Source organism: Petromyzon marinus, unplaced genomic scaffold (assembly GCF_048934315.1).
Source record: "Petromyzon marinus isolate PM22_M1 ecotype Great Lakes invasive population unplaced genomic scaffold, UKy_Petmar_22M1.pri1.0 PM_G_Scaffold_15, whole genome shotgun sequence".
Classification (NCBI taxonomy): Eukaryota; Metazoa; Chordata; class Hyperoartia; order Petromyzontiformes; family Petromyzontidae; genus Petromyzon; species Petromyzon marinus.
Window position 1 is genome coordinate 2,986,283 of NW_027422706.1, and position 16,938 is coordinate 3,003,220.

Genomic DNA, 16,938 nt, shown 5'->3' on the forward strand with positions numbered 1-16,938 from the left:
GCTGCTCAATCCATCAGCGAGGCGGCGGCAGTAACAGGAGCACTTCACCCCCTACACTAACAAAGGCGGAACAAAGAAGTGGCGAGTAAACTTTGTTTAAATCAAGCCGACGCTTTATGTCTATCTCTCCACGCCATCGTCGTCGTCATCATCAAACAGCAGCAGCGGCCAACGCAAAGATCGTGATCGCAATCATCGCGATCATTTATCAGTCGCCGTATTTCACGTGCGACTGCGGCCTCTTCTGTCAACCCGTCTGCACCGATTTGAGCAACGCGATTTTTTTTGTTGCTCCGAAGTTTTCTGATGATTAAAAAAATGTCCCTGGCACCCCCACCCCCACCTGACAGCGTGAACCACCACCACCACGACAAGACTGCACGGGGAGCAACTCCTCAGTGCCCAGGGGCACCGTAGCACTGCGCCCTTTCACCCCGGCCGTTGTGGGCCACCCTCAGTCTGCGGGAGTGAGTAGAGACACTGGAGTGTTCTAGATTTAAAGCTTTCGTGACTGCAAGGATCCACACTCTTTGGTTCTATTGGGTAAAGTCACGTAGGTAACAAAAATAAAATAACAAAAATCACGACGTTTCGGCCACAACACAAGCAGTCTCGTCCCTTCACCTGATGAAGGCCGCTTGTGTTGTGGCCGAAACGTCGTGATTTTTGTTATTTTATTTTTTACCTACGTGACTTTACCCAATAGAACCAAAGAGTTTAGAGACAGAGTGGTTCGATGTTCAATTGCAAATGCGGCCGTCATTCCTGTACAAAGTGGTGGAATGTTGACCACAATCGAAAATGAATTGGACCTTTTAATCGTCTGATTATCTTTTTAATGTAAAACAATTACAATTTTGGCATGACATCATTCACGTGTCTACATTGCTATTGTAAATAAAAGGCTACTCATCTTGTTTCAGAACAATACAGACAAGATGCAAAAAAGTGTTACCAAAACGGAATGCCGAATTTATATTCGTCGCGTTGACAGATAACAAAATCCATTTAAGATGTTAGAGAAGTAAATTAACGTGTACAGCGGAAGAAATCTGGGATGCGAATCCCATGCGTGAAGATGAATTTCTAAATGATCTACCGTGTTCTTTCGTTGCTGTCATTCTGTCAATCGCAGGAAGCGCCTGCTACGTAAAATGAACGCGTTCGGTGGTTACACAAAACTAGTTAAACCCCACGTAAACTATTACAAACAAACTACATTCACGTCCATCACGCCGACTTTTGGTCAATGATGACCTGGACACAGGCCCAGGCACGGTCCACAAAACTACGATTCAGTTTAGCGGCAAGAGAAGCACGTGCGGGACGCGGCCTGCTCGGCATTCTGGGTAGCTGCGTGAAAAAACGAAGTTGTGCATGTCGTGCGGCGGTCTCTCCGGCACTGCGAGCTCGGCTCGTGATGGTGTCACTGTAGAGAGTGGAGCGTGATGGTGTCGCCGTGGAGGAGAGTGGAGCGTGATGGTGTCGCTGTAGAGAGTGGAGCGTGAGGGTGTCACTGTAGAGAGTGGAGCGTGATGGTGTCACTGTAGCGAGTGGAGCGTGATGGTGTCACTGTAGAGAGTGGAGCGTGAGGGTGTCACTGTAGAGAGTGGAGCGTGATGGTGTCACTGTAGAGAGTGGAGCGTGATGGTGTCACTGTAGAGAGTGGAGCGTGATGGTGTCGCTGTAGAGAGTGGAGCGTGATGGTGTCGCTGTAGGGAGTGGAGCGTGATGGTGTCACTGTAGAGAGTGGAGAGTGATGGTGTCACTGTAGAGAGTGGAGCGTGATGGTGTCGCTGTAGAGAGTGGAGCGTGAGGGTGTCGCTGTAGAGAGTGGAGCGTGATGGTGTCACTGTAGAGAGTGGAGCGTGATGGTGTCGCTGTAGAGAGTGGAGCGTGATGGTGTCACTGTAGAGAGTGGAGCGTGAGGGTGTCACTGTAGAGAGTGGAGCGTGATGGTGTCGCCGTGGAGGAGAGTGGAGCGTGATGGTGTCGCTGTAGAGAGTGGAGCGTGAGGGTGTCACTGTAGAGAGTGGAGCGTGATGGTGTCACTGTAGAGAGTGGAGCGTGATGGTGTCACTGTAGAGAGTGGAGCGTGAGGGTGTCACTGTAGAGAGTGGAGCGTGATGGTGTCACTGTAGAGAGTGGAGCGTGATGGTGTCACTGTAGAGAGTGGAGCGTGATGGTGTCGCTGTAGAGAGTGGAGCGTGATGGTGTCGCTGTAGGGAGTGGAGCGTGATGGTGTCACTGTAGAGAGTGGAGAGTGATGGTGTCACTGTAGAGAGTGGAGCATGATGGTGTCGCTGTAGAGAGTGGAGCGTGAGGGTGTCGCTGTAGAGAGTGGAGCGTGATGGTGTCACTGTAGAGAGTGGAGCGTGATGGTGTCGCTGTAGAGAGTGGAGCGTGATGGTGTCACTGTAGAGAGTGGAGCGTGATGGTGTCGCTGTAGAGAGTGGAGCGTGATGGTGTCGCTGTAGAGAGTGGAGCGTGATGGTGTCGCTGTAGAGAGTGGAGCGTGGTGGTGTCGCTGTAGAGAGTGGAGCGTGAGGGTGTCACTGTAGAGAGTGGAGCGTGATGGTGTCACTGTAGAGAGTGGAGCGTGATGGTGTCACTGTAGAGAGTGGAGCGTGATGGTGTCGCTGTAGAGAGTGGAGCGTGATGGTGTCACTGTAGAGAGTGGAGCGTGATGGTGTCACTGTAGAGAGTGGAGCGTGATGGTGTCACTGTAGAGAGTGGAGCGTGATGGTGTCGCCATGGAGGAGAGTGGAGCGTGATGGTGTCGCTGTAGAGAGTGGAGCGTGAGGGTGTCACTGTAGAGAGTGGAGCGTGATGGTGTCGCCGTGGAGGAGAGTGGAGCGCTCGTTGATCCCTGCACCGCGACACGCAGGAGATGCACTGTGCACGTTTTTCTCCGTTAGCCTGAATAACAAAAGCCAAACGCATTGGTCCGTACCAACCGTGGCCTTGAAATGCAAAATGTTATAAAGAACAGCTTTAAATTGGCATAGGAACTAGTTGCCTGTTGGTAAATATTAAGGTAACAGACAAACCCTTCAAAACGTACTAACACAAACTAATTTGTATTCAAATGTGAAATGTTGCAGGCACGTGGAATCCACGCACATTGCCTGGTCCGGAAGATGGTGTGTGTGTGTGTTGCGCTGGGGATGGTGTGTGTGTGTAGCTGGGGATAGTGAATGTGTGTAGATCTGGGGATGGTGTGTGTGTGTGTGTGTAGCAGGGGATAGTGAATGTGTGTAGATCTGGGGATGGTGTGTGTGTGTGTGTGTAGCAGGGGATAGTGAATGTGTGTAGATCTGGGGATGGTGTGTGTGTGTAGCTGGGGTTAGTGAATGTGTGTAGATCTGGGGATGGTGTGTGTGTGTGTGTAGCTGGGGATAGTGAATGTGTGTAGATCTGGGGATGGTGTGTGTGTGTGTGTGTAGCTGTGGATAGTGAATGTGTGTAGATCTGGGGATGGTGTTTGTGTGTGTGTAGCTGGGGCTAGTGAATGTGTGTAAATCTGGGGATGGTGTGTGTGTGTGTAGCTGGGGTTAGTGAATGTGTGTAGATCTGGGGATGGTGCGTGTGTGTAGCTGGGATTAGTGAATGTGTGTAGATCTGGGGATGGTGTGTGTGCGTGTGTAGCTGGGGTTAGTGAATGTGTGTAGATCTGGGGATGGTGTGTGTGTGTAGCAGGGGTTAGTGAATGTGTGTAGATCTGGGGATGGTGTGTGTGTGTGTAGCTGGGGATAGTGAATGTGTGTAGATCTGGGGATGGTGTTTGTGTGTGTGTAGCTGGGGCTAGTGAATGTGTGTAAATCTGGGGATGGTGTGTGTGTGTGTGTAGCTGGGGTTAGTGAATGTGTGTAGATCTGGGGATGGTGTGTGTGTGTAGCTGGGATTAGTGAATGTGTGTAGATCTGGGGATGGTGTGTGTGTGTGTGTAGCTGGGGTTAGTGAATGTGTGCAGATCTGGGGATGGTGTGTGTGTGTAGCAGGGGTTAGTGAATGTGTGTAGATCTGGGGATGGTGTGTGTGTGTGTGTAGCTGGGGTTAGTGAATGTGTGTAGATCTGGGGATGGTGTGTGTGTGTAGCAGGGGTTAGTGAATGTGTGTAGATCTGGGGATGGTGTGTGTGTGTGTGTAGCTGGGGTTAGTGAATGTGTGTAGATCTGGGGATGGTGTGTGTGTGTGTGTAGCTGGGGCTAGTGAATGTGTGTAAATCTGTGGGTGGTGTGTGTGTGTGTAGCTGGGGTTAGTGAATGTGTGTAGATCTGGGGATGGTGTGTGTGTGTGTAGCTGGGGATAGTGAATGTGTGTAGATCTGGGGATGGTGTGTGTGTGTAGCTGGGGTTAGTGAATGTGTGTAGATCTGGGAATGGTGTGTGTGTGTAGCTGGGGTTAGTGAATGTGTGTAGATCTGGGGATGGTGTGTGTGTGTGTGTAGCTGGGGTTAGTGAATGTGTGTAGATCTGGGGATGGTGTGTGTGTGTGTGTAGCAGGAGTTAGTGAATGTGTGTAGATCTGGGGATGGTGTGTGTGTGTGTAGCAGGGGTTAGTGAATGTGTGTAGATCTGGGGATGGTGTGTGTGTGTAGCTGGGGCTAGTGAATGTGTGTAGATCTGGGGATGGTGTGTGTGTGTAGATGGGGCTAGTGAATGTGTGTAGATCTGGGGGTGGTGTGTGTGTGTGTGTGTAGCTGGGGTTAGTGAATGTGTGTAGATCTGGTGGTGTGTGTGTGTGTGTGTAGCAGGGGCGGAGTCCCCGTTCAAAGCCTGAGTGCCGGAGCTTGGGGATAGTGAATGTGTGTAGATCTGGGGATGGTGTGTGTGTAGCTGGGGTTAGTGAATGTGTGTAGATCTGGGAATGGTGTGTGTGTAGCTGGGGTTAGTGAATGTGTGTAGATCTGGTGGTGTGTGTGTGTGTAGCTGGGGTTAGTGAATGTGTGTAGATCTGGTGGTGTGTGTGTGTAGCAGGGGTTAGTGAATGTGTGTAGATCTGGTGGTGTGTGTGTAGCTGGGGCTAGTGAATGTGTGTAGATCTGGTGGTGTGTGTGTGTAGCTGGGGTTAGTGAATGTGTGTAGATCTGGGGATGGTGTGTGTGTGTAGCTGGGGTTAGTGAATGTGTGTAGATCTGGGGATGCTGTGTGTGTGTAGCAGGGGTTAGTGAATGTGTGTAGATCTGGTGGTGTGTGTGTAGCAGGGGTTAGTGAATGTGTGTAGATCTGGTGGTGTGTGTGTGTGTGTAGCTGGGGCTAGTGAATGTGTGTAGATCTGGTGGTGTGTGTGTGTGTGTAGCTGGGGCTAGTGAATGTGTGTAGATCTGGGGATGGTGTGTGTGTGTGTGTAGCTGGGGCTAGTGAATGTGTGTAGATCTGTGGGTGGTGTGTGTGTGTGTGTAGCTGGGGTTAGTGAATGTGTGTAGATCTGGGGATGGTGTGTGTGTGTGTGTGTAGCTGGGGATAGTGAATGTGTGTAGATCTGGGGATGGTGTGTGTGTGTAGCTGGGGTTAGTGAATGTGTGTAGATCTGGGGATGGTGTGTGTGTGTAGCTGGGGTTAGTGAATGTGTGTAGATCTGGGGATGGTGTGTGTGTGTGTGTAGCAGGAGTTAGTGAATGTGTGTAGATCTGGGGATGGTGTGTGTGTGTGTGTAGCAGGGGTTAGTGAATGTGTGTAGATCTGGTGGTGTGTGTGTAGCAGGGGTTAGTGAATGTGTGTAGATCTGGTGGTGTGTGTGTGTGTAGCTGGGGCTAGTGAATGTGTGTAGATCTGGTGGTGTGTGTGTGTGTGTAGCTGGGGCTAGTGAATGTGTGTAGATCTGGGGATGGTGTGTGTGTGTGTAGCAGGGGTTAGTGAATGTGTGTAGATCTGGTGGTGTGTGTGTAGCAGGGGTTAGTGAATGTGTGTAGATCTGGTGGTGTGTGTGTGTGTGTAGCTGGGGCTAGTGAATGTGTGTAGATCTGGTGGTGTGTGTGTGTGTGTAGCTGGGGCTAGTGAATGTGTGTAGATCTGGTGGTGTGTGTGTGTGTGTATAGCTGGGGTTAGTGAATGTGTGTAGATCTGGTGGTGTGTGTGTGTGTGTGTAGCAGGGGCGGTGTCCCCGTTCAAAGCCCGAGTGCCGGAGCCGGGACTCCTCGGCGTCGCCGCGGCCCCGGCCTGCGCTCCGTCTTGTGCAGCGGGTCGAGCTCCTTGAAGGTCGCCGCCCCCTCTGGCTCTCCTTCATCCTCATGCACCTCGTCTGATGAACACCACCAGGGCCCGGTCAACCGCCCGCAACGGGCAAAACCACAGAGCGCGTCCCGCCAACAACGCAGGGCCCGCCGATCGACGCGCCGCCGAGCACGGGGGGCCCCGCTCCTCCACCGGCTGCCTCCGCCGCGCACTCAAAATCCGACGCGGACGCCCCCGCGGGGCGGCCGAACACGAGACGGCGGAGCGAGGAATGTGGACTCAATGGGTCGTACACGGTCGCGCGTTGGCCATCTTTGTCCACGAGGGGTACGGGTGAAAGGAGAAACCCCCCCCCGTACGGCAAAACTGGTTCACGCGAGCTCACTTGGCCGACTCCAGCAGCAGACAGAGAGAGAGAGAGTTGACCGCCGTGAGCTCGTCACTCCGACCGGATGATTAAAGAAACGACCTCGGGGTAAAATCGAGCGACAAACCTGCGTCGGCCGCTCCGCGGGCCACGATCGACTCCAGCTCCGTGGTGCACCTGTCCAAATGCTCCACCGCCGATCGCAGCTTCTCGCCAACTGCACGGTGAAATTCCCGACACGCACGCCAACACGCAAACACGCCCAGGCGGGGGATCATCAGGGATGCTCGTGGAATCGTCCTCCGCGGAGCCTGGAAGCCCGGAACGCCGTTTTCCCATCGCGACAAACCACCAATGCACCGGAACGAGACGAATTATTTGGCGATGCTGCGCAGAGCACAGCCTAACAAAGAAAAACCTCGCGTTAGTCACGGCCTCAAAACGTATCTACGTAACGCGACGTTTCAGGCAACGGCCCTCCTTCACAGCGCTGAGAAAGCGCCGGTAGAGGTCGTGTTAACAATTGCACGTCACCCTGCTGCGCACCGTGGCAAACCGGCCGTGTGGCTCAGTGTTGGAGAGAGGGGGGGGAGGCTCGCGATGGCTGCGAGTTCAAATCCTGGTTGGCGTTTCCTCTCCTCTCCCCGCGTGAACCGCCACCTCAAGGTGCTTGCGCCGACCTCTAAGGCCTCATCATCGCAAGCCTCCTCCGCGGAGGCAGAGCCGCGCGCGATGCCCCGCTCGGTCAATCCGAGGCCTCTAAGGTTGCGTTCGCATAAGCGGAGGGGATTGCCGAGAGGCGTCAGGGTCGGGATATAACCCGCGACCTCCTGTATGCCGGGCGAGGTAGTTCACATCTCCTAGCCACCGAGGCGCCCCATCACGAGGCACCGCGACCGGGTCTGAGTGGCATCGCGGGTTTGGTGTTGCCCTGATGCGGTACTGGAGACCCGGCACCAAGGAGTCCGTGATCCGATGTGAAGATGCGGTGCTCTCACCGTCTTCGGATTAACGACCACACGGATTAATTTGCTCTGTAAGGTTCCATCTGCCACAAGATGGGACCGCAAATCGCATTTATGTTTAGGGAGTTAATCAAGTAAACGGTGTTCAAAGTAATCTCTTTAAAAAGGAGTTAGGAGCCTTCACTCTGACAGGATACAGTTTTGATTACAAAGCGACGCTTCTCCAAGATCCATCATCAGCGGATGCGATTAATTAATAAACCGCATCCGCACAGAGCGGGGGCAGAAGCAGATACCTGATGCAGAAATGGAATATTAAAAACTCTCCTGGATGCGACTGTGGACATGTAACGACGCAATTCCCGATCATCCAACAAATACGCAGAAGACATCGTTACAGCGATACACCCGGTGTTCCTGACGCGATTGTCCGGCTTGACCCCCCATGCACGTCAAATTGTGCACGTTGCTCTGCATCCATATCGGCAGCCGTACGAATGGAAAATAAAAGATCGCCGTGATCAATCCACCGCCGAGTGAAGGCCTCCCGGGGCCACTGCCACCGCCCGCGCAATCCCGCGGTGCAACAATCTCGATCTCGTCGCTCCGGTGGACGCGACCTCTCTCTCTCTCTCGGACGCAATGTCCCTTCGCCGCTTGCTCCGTTATCGGCGTCGACCATCGGGTAACCGTCGTTCCTCCCGGTCCGTTGACGACGCGTCCTGCCCAAGCCCCCCCAAGCTCGCTTCTCCTAGCAGCAGCACTTTGGATGTCTTTTGCTGGTGTTTTTTTAATACTTTGCCCAAGCTTTGATAAATACGAATACAAATTATCACTTTTGATTTAAAGCTTTCGTGATTGCAGGAATTCATATTCTTGGTTCTTTCGGTAAAGTCACCACGTAGAAGGGAAACAATAAAATAATAAAAATATATAAAAAAATTCTCACGACGTTTCGACTGCAACACAAGCAATCATCATCAGGTGTGAAAACCACAGCAAGAACATTTGAAAAAAAAAATTATTGCTGTGGTTTTCACACCTGATGATGATTGCTTCTTGTGTTGCAGTCGAAACGTCGGGAGAATTTTTTTTAAAAATATTTTTATTGTTTCCCTTCTATGTGGTGACTTTACCGAAAGAACCAATAATACAAATGATCACTAATTTATATTTAGTGAATTGCTTAACCATCTTCTCAGTGTTGCACTCCTATCGGTTTTTATTGCATTGATTGCTGTTGTAACTGGCTGACCCAGCCCCCCCCCCCCCATTCTGGACATCCGCGGGAAAGAGCTCCACAGCTCACCGGATTCCTCCTTGCAGTCTAAATTAAGATTCCGATCGGACGCGGCGAGCAGGAAACCGAGGAGGACATCTTGGTAAAACAAATCAAGGCGAGCGGATATTTAAACCCCCGATAGCCGTGCACGCGACGAGGAGGAGCAGCGACCCTTACCATCCCAAAGCACGCCGGTGCGCTGCTCGCGCTCCAGCAGCTCCACGCGCTTCATCGCCTCCCTCAGCTCCTCCCGACGCATCTCCAACCGCGCGCCGGCGCGCCCCTGGCGGCGCGGCCCTTCCGACCGCCGGAGCCCCGCCGCCGCCTTCCGCGTCGCCGGATCTACCAGGCGACGGAACTCGACGACGTAGGCGTGATACCGCTCCGTCCCGGACGCGTGGCCCCGGGACCCATAGTGGCCGCTCGCCGAGACGCCGGACGCGCCGCCGGCGGCGGCGTCGGCGTTGGCGTCCCGCTCCTCGGCGAAGCTCACGCCGCACACGCCGCAGCGCCCCTGGGTCAGCCGCGCGGGTCTGAGGACCGTCTGTCCCGTGGCTTCCTCCCTCAGCCCGGCGCTCAGGGCCACGGCAAACTGCAGGGCCCGCCGTGCCGCTCTCCACCTGCGCCGAGCCTTCAGCCGCGTCCGCTCCTCCGTTTCCCGCCGCGCGGCCAGATGACGCAGCAAGAGCAGCTCGCTCCGCTCCTCGTCCTCGTCCTCCTCCTCCTCCTCCTCCCCCCTCTCCTCGCCGCCGTCGCCGTTCGGGAACCGCCCCGGGCTCGAAGCGGAAATCCCCGGCTCCCCCGGGTCGCGCTCAAATCGCTCGGGGAATCGGGAGGCCGACGACCCGCGGTGGAGAAAGAAGCCGCGCCTCCGCGAGCTCCACACGCAGTCGTAGAGACGATCGCCATCCCTCTGCCGCAGAAGCGCGTCCAGGGCAGCCGCCACGTCGCCGGGTCCTTTGGCCGCGTCGGCCGCTTCCAGGCAGCGCAGGAGACGCGGCGGCAGCCTGTCCCGCCTCTCGGGCGGGAGGCCCTCGCCGGCGTTCCTGACGGCCGCGCGGATGCGGGACTGGAGCTTCGCCCTCCTCAGGATGTGGACGTTAACGAGCATGACCAGGCACAGCACGACCAGGCGCTCCGCTGCCCCCGACTCCACGCAGGGGTCATCGCCGCAGGCGTCGAGCAGGAACTCGTTGCGCTCGCCGCACACCATGAGGGCCAAGTGGTCGACGTGCCTCAGCACTCTGTCGTGGCCGGAAGGTTGCTGCTGGCCTCTGCCGAACTCATTAATAGCCTCGAAGACGTCACGGTGATGTTTCGCCTGAAGGGGGGAACGATGAAACAATCTTGATTTTAAGCTTTCGTGGCTGCAGGAATCCACACTCCTTGATTCTTTCGGTAAAAGCCCACGTGGTAGGTAGAAAATAAGACGAAATAAAACGAATCGCGACAACAGGTGGGACAACCACAGCAAGAAAGAATTGCTGAAGTGGGCGAGAGGTCTTCCGTGACAAGAGGTCATATAGGTAAGAGAGGGGGGAGGAGAGAGAAGCGCTAGGGGAAGAGAGGACCTGAGACCGGGGGGGAAGTGGGCAGGGCTGGGAGTGGGAGGCTGGGGAAGCTGGAGATGCGGATATGAAGGCAACAACCATGAAGCAGTTAAGTTTTTTACCTGGTTAATAACATCCTTCCAATGATTGCTCAATTTGTATCCAAACCTTAACTGCTTTATGGTTGTTGCCTTCATATCCGCATCTCCAGCTTCGCCAGCCTCCCACTCCCAACCCCGCCCACTCACCCCCCCCTCTCTCTCCCCCCTTACTCCTCCCCCCTCTCTTACCTATATAACCTCTTGTCACGGCAGGCCTCTCGCCCACTTCAGCAATTATTTCTTGCTGTGGTTGTCCCACCTGCTGACGGACGCCTGTTGTTGTTGCGCACGAAACGTCGTGATTTAATTTATTTTATTTTCTAACCACCACGTGGACTTTACCGAAAGAGCCACAGAGTGACAATTAAACGGCGTGAGAGAGCGAGCGTCCGGAGCATCGCGCTCACGTGCTCCGTCAGCGTGTGTCACGTTGCGAGAGCCGTACGATGATACAATCGCACCAAAACGCGTCGCCAACTCTGCGCCTGAGTTGCCGTGGCCAATCTCCTCGTTGAGTTTTGGGCTCGGAGGCGGTTGCTGAATTTGGTTGTTGCGGATTGTCCGTCAGCTTACCGGTGAGCCGCAACTTTAAAAGTTTGCGTGCCGCGCCCGACGTTCAATTTGTTTGGCCGTGTGCGGCGGGTGCGGTGTTTCTAATGACACGCAGTTGGCCAGATCAACAATCGATTACGATTCAATACACGCCAAGACTCCGTCCACACACACACACATACACACACACACATACACACACACACGTACACACACGTACACACATACACACACACGCGCCTATCTGCTTGGTGCCGGCTGTTATAGCCACATCGTGGGCGCTTAAACTTTTCGATCAACGGGGACGGTTTTCTCACGATCAAATTCCGTTCGTGTCGGATCATTCTCAGCAGGAGAGAGCCACCGCAACCCCCGCGTTACAGAGAGACGGACGGACGGACGGCCGGACAGAGTTGACGCATGACTAACTTTCACTCTCCGTTGGAAAAGCCTCACGGAAAAACGTCCGGGAGGTAAATATCCGCGAGGCGCCCCCCCCGGTCCGCGCGTGGCGCACCCACCCGCGGGTTGGGCGGATGCATCCAGCTCCACAGGTTCAGCGTGGCGAGGTAGCCCTGCGGCAGGCAGACCGTGTTCACGTCGGGGCGCGCGCTCGCGTGGACCGCGCAGACCAGCACCAACTGCAGCTCCGCCATCGCCGCCGCGTTGGCCACGCTGGGCGCGAGGCCGCCGCCGCCGCCGCGACGCTGCCGCCGCGTCCCGATCAGCTTGCGGAAGCGGCAGAAGGCGTGGATCGAGCCCAGCACGTCTCCCCGCGCGAACGCCTTCTCCGCCGATTCCGCGAAGAGGTTGAAAAAGCTGGCGTAGCGTCCATTGGGCAGGACGAGCATGCCGGTGGCGCCGCCCGGCCCCGACCTCTTCCGCTCGACGCGCCGGCGAAACGCTTCTTCTTCTTCTTCTTCGGCGCGCAGGAGCCTGCCGGGCTCCGTCGGAGAATTGACGGCGCGCGCCGCGCGGTACGCCTCGAGCCAAAGGTCGGTCGATTCCCTCCGGCTCTCCTCGCCGCGGGAGGCGACTTCCCGCGCCACGAGCTCGCGCATCGCGGAGCCGACGTGAGGGTTGCTCCGTATCGGCGCCAGGATGTCCCCGCAGGACGCCGGGCTCTCCGACAGCCCTCGCGGGTGGAAACGGCTGGGGAACAGCAGGGCGAGGAGGTCCTCGCAGTCAGCCAGCTCTGGCTTGGGAAGGAGCGCCTCCACAAATTTTGCCGCTTCGGGGCTCCGGGACTCCAGTTGCGGGATCGCTTCCAGGAGAATTCCGGACAGCGTCACCAGGTGAACTTTGCTCGCCACCAACTTTTTCAATTCCGCCCCGCCGGCCGCGCCGCCGTGCGCGCCGCGGCAATCTCGGAGCGGGCACGCCCCTCCCGTCGGGTGGCGCCCGCAGACCCCCGGCGTCTGGCGCGCGCGGGACTCCGCCGCCCGGGCGAGGCGCTCGCAGCGACCCAGCAGGTGCCGCGCGAGGACGCGGTCCGCCTCGGGCGTGGGCACGCGCGGCGGCTCTCCGTCGCCGTGCCTCGGGCCGCCGGGCACGTCGAGGAACCTGGAGCCCTCCTGCGTCAACACCCTGCAGGACCCCTCGCTCCGGCTCAAGCCGTAAAACTCGCAGCTCTGCGCCAGCCACTGCTCCCGATGAGCCGCGGCCTCCCCTGATCTCGCGCCGCCGCCGAGGAAGCTCGCCACGAGCCGCAGCAGGGGCTGCAGCACCTCGAGTATGATGGGGACGACGTGCGGCGACCCCCCGCCCTCGACGTCCAGCAAAGCCGCGGTCGCTTCGGCAGCGCCCACGACCACGTCGGCCTCGAGGAAGAGCGTGATTGCTTCACGCAGGAGGTCTTCGTCGCTTTCCAACTTCCCAAGCATGTAGCAGGCTTCGGCCTTCCCGCTCACAAAGTTGTTATTCTCGCACGTTTCCCTCACGCTCTGGAGTTCTGCTTTTATTTCGCGCAAAGCTTCCTCCTCCTCCGCCTCGTCTCGTCGGCTGGCGCGTGCCCGCAACGCCCGCAACGCGGCACGGGCCTTCGCCAGGAGGCACTCGCCAGCGAATTGGCTCCCGGGCCTGGCGAGCCGCAACGCGTCGGTAATCATCCCGTGTTCTCGAAGCATCTTCCCGGCTTCTTCGACCCTGCCCCTCTGCTCGAGGAGGGCGACGGCCTGGGCCAAAAAGTCGTTCATCCTGAGGAAGGCGAGCTGCTCCTCGAAGGCGACGCGGGACAGCGAGCTCATCATCGCGCCCTCGTCGCCCCGCTCCACGTGACGCCTGGCGGCCACGAAGCGGAGCTCGCGCCACTTCCACGGGAAGTCCACGGGGGCGAGGCCTCCGTCGGGGCTCTGCTCGGCCTCACACCTGGGCGCACCGCACCGTGGCACGGGGGGGGGGGGGGGTCCAGAGTGACGGTGGCACCACGCCGTTCAACACTTTTAAACGTATGGCCGATCACGTTTTGATTCCATACAGCCCCTTCGCTAAGGTGCCCAATGGAGAATTGGCAATGATACATACAAGTGTTTTTTTGGGTTAGGTCACTTAATTATAAACGTGTCCACGTTAAGCCGGCCACCACCTGACACAGCCAATTGGTAATGTTTGGCACGTGAACAGAACGTGGAAATTGGTTACTAGTACAGCACACCGGTGTGTTGGGAGAGTAAATCCAAAACAACATTCATTACAATTCGTCATCAGGCGACAGCCAGATTTATGGAAAAATCCTGCTGTTTCGCCTGATGATGCTAGTTGTAATTAATGGCGAAACGTCACTTGGATTGTAAATGTGGATTTACTCTCCAACACACCACCGGTGTGCTGTACTAGTAACGAATTGGCGTGTTCTGTTTAACGACACATTTATATTTACGCGATTTAACCCCAAAAAACCCCTGTATTATGAACGATATTGGTCGTGAAAGCCTACGTGTTGGAAATCGAACGGTGCGATGAGTAGCCCGTGAATATGATGAGTGCAATAAACGATGATGAAAGTGACAATCAGTAGTTGATGATGAATGAGTGTGATGAATGGGTAGGGAAGTTGGGAAGAGAGATCGTGTAAAAGATGGGGAATGGATGGGGAAGGGGAGTTGAGGGTAAGCAAGGGGATATTCGTGAGTTTTTAGAGAAGAGTGAAAAATAACGACGCTGATTGTTTGGCGATAATGCGCAAACCGTGGTTTCTCAATCATCCAGCTGTAAAAACACGCCAAACAATCTCTCAGAAACTTCACGAACTGTCTAACCGTTACAACAACTGATGCAGCGCCAAAATCGAAGCGTACCAGATTGCGCAGCGACACAAGAAGGACGACGACGACGGTGGGTTGTCGTACGACTTTAACATGCGAAGAGGGCAACCTGGTTGAGCGGATGAAAGTCGCGCGATTGAAATGCAACCCGGGGCACGGGCGGAGTACAAACCGTTCAATGAGCCTCGCGGCCTCGTCGTAGCACGAGCTCTTCATGTACCACCCGACTGCCTCTCGCACCTACTCGCACACCACGTGCAGCACGCGAGGTCAACACGAGGTCAACACGAGGTCAACGCCGGGTCAACACGAGGCAGTCCGACAGCGCTGCTGCTGCTGCTGCTGTCCTCGCATCGCGACGTCATCGTGCGGTCACTGGGCGACCCATCGGCTCGCTAACACTTGAGAACCCGCATTATTCACAGGTGGCTGCAGCCCGGATTCGAATCCGGTTCTTCTCAGGGGTGGCCATCGCAGCGTTTGGGAACTCTTTGAGCCACCCGGCCACTTGGCCCCTAGCCCTGTATCATTAACGAGGCTCCAGCTCGTGCCAGGCAGCTCGGGATAGGCAACACTCGGTGAGCACGTGACACAAAGCCACGCCGTCCTTCAGGACGTGCCTCCTGCGTCGCTTGGCAATTGTCGCGATATCAATAATGGGGCAGGATCCAATGTCGTGGCTTATAATAACGGGCGACGTACTTAAGATGATGAATAACTTTTGATTTAAAGCTTTCATGACTGCAGGGATTCATATTCTTGGTTCTTTCGGTAAAGTCACCACGTAGAAGGGAAAAAATAAAATAGTAAAAATATAAAACAATAAAATTCTCACGACGTTTCGACTGCAACACAAGCAATCATCATCAGGTGTGAAAACCACAGCAATAATTTTTTTCAAAATTTTCTTGCTGTGGTTTTCACACCTGATGACGATTGCTTGCGTTGCAGTCGAAACGTCGTGAGAATTTTATTGTTTTATATTTTTATCATTTTATTGTTTCCCTTCTACGTGGTGACTTTACCAAAAGAACCAAGAATATGATGAATAACGTTTACAGGCGTGGGATGAAAGATGGTAAGGGGGGGGGGGGGTGGTGGTGGTGATGATGCCGGAGGCTCACCTTGCCGAGACGCTCGCACAGCCTGCCGCAGAGGGGGTAGCTCTTTGCGTTCTGCAGGCACTTGAGCGCCATGTGGGGCAGGCCACACTCGAGGTACGTTTTGGCCAGGGCAAGGTAGTCCTGGGCCTTGCTGCTCGCAACACGCGGGCAGCAGCAACAGCAGCAGAGGGGGAGCGTCGTTGCATACCGAGAAGCGGCGACGTTCTGTGGTGCTCAAGCCTGGCTCGGTATCCTTTAAAGCAGACGTGGGAAAAGTACGGCCCCCGGGCCCTATACGGCCCGTTGGGCTTTTTAATCTGGCCCGCCGAACTTGTCCAAATATTATTATTAAATTAAATTTTACCTTTCTCCTGTAATGCCCCCAGTTTCCCCATTAGATGGCGCACTTTGACCGGGAGTGTGGTGTATAGGCCCTATGTTCGTGCAATTTGTTAAACTGCCTTGCAAATAAATGCTTTGCTACCTGTTAAAGGCCAAATCCTTTCACGTAATGATTTTTAACACGTAATTTTTATTCAGTTCACACAGACACTCCATCCATCTGTTCCTGGCCCGGCCCCTCTGTCAAATTTTAGAAACCATCGTGGCCCGCGAGTCAAAAAATTTGCCCACGCCCTGCTTTAAAGTCATGGGCAGTGACAAAGGCTCGTGAGTTAGAGTTACAGTGTTAATGTGCGTCCCATTGTTTAAACAAAACTAAATATCATCGCCGGCTGTGTTCTATCAACCGTTAAATGAAGGCCTCCCCGAGCCGCCGCCATTCCTCATTGTCTAACAATTCAGCAATTAAATCAGCTTCTAGCACAAAAAGCCGGTAATCGTGGCTCCGTCTCCCACGGCGGTCGCCCTTCACCGGCGTTGCGTTCTACCCGGGACAATTTACTCTTTTCCGGTCAACTTGACGTCTCTGATTTCTGTCTCTTCTCTGATCCATGCGTTTTACCTTTTAGTCTCTCAGTGTAATTCCCCCACCCCCCACCCCCATGCACCTCTGCACACTTCTTTGCGCCTTTCGTAACAAAAAACATTTGGAGGATTGGGAAGCGTGGAACCGACTCGCGGGTGGCACGGAACCGGCTTCCCCGGGCGCTCTTCCCCCCCAGGCGCCGCCGACGCCGGCTTCCTCGCTACCGAGCGCCGACCCCCCGCCTGGCCCTCCGCGAGGGAGCGGCGCAGGTGCGGCCGTACCCGGGGCTCCATCCGCTGCTCTGCGTGCGCAGCGCCGCGTCGTGAGCCAGCGCCAGCTTCTCCTTCGCCGCAACCCCACCCTTGCGGTAGCACTTGGCTGCCACCTGGACACAAAGACAAAAATCTGTCGGGGCGAGCGCTGGTTGCGAGCGCGCTACGAAGCTCCGGCACGGCGCACGAGAGGCCGGTTGCCATCGCGCCGCCGTTTCCTTATCCTGGAGGAAACTTCCTTGCGTGGAAGCAAGCGCTTCTGTTTGTTTGCCTGCGTCATCACACGTGCGCGTGCGTGTGTGTGTGTGCGTGCGATTCCTCACGTCTTATTTTGCGTTGCAAAATATGAACGCCTCCGGTATAATGCCAGCAAGGGTAA

General features: G+C 55.4%; 1 protein-coding gene across 1 annotated transcript in view; it reads right to left on the bottom strand.

The window, feature by feature from the left end:
- Positions 1–2,716: 2,716 nt before the first annotated feature.
- The window catches only part of LOC142910690 (TPR and ankyrin repeat-containing protein 1-like), a 35,707-nt gene continuing 21,485 nt past the window's right edge, over positions 2,717–16,938 (bottom strand). Inside the window, exons 15-21 of the mRNA XM_076060083.1 lie at positions 16,569–16,672; positions 15,381–15,510; positions 14,429–14,496; positions 11,515–13,360; positions 8,968–10,111; positions 6,671–6,760; positions 2,717–6,243 (exon numbers count right to left, since the gene is read on the bottom strand). Of these exons, the coding sequence (XP_075916198.1) occupies positions 6,110–6,243; positions 6,671–6,760; positions 8,968–10,111; positions 11,515–13,360; positions 14,429–14,496; positions 15,381–15,510; positions 16,569–16,672 (3,516 nt within the window). The 3' untranslated portion in view covers positions 2,717–6,109. The remainder of the gene's footprint in view (positions 6,244–6,670; positions 6,761–8,967; positions 10,112–11,514; positions 13,361–14,428; positions 14,497–15,380; positions 15,511–16,568; positions 16,673–16,938) is intronic.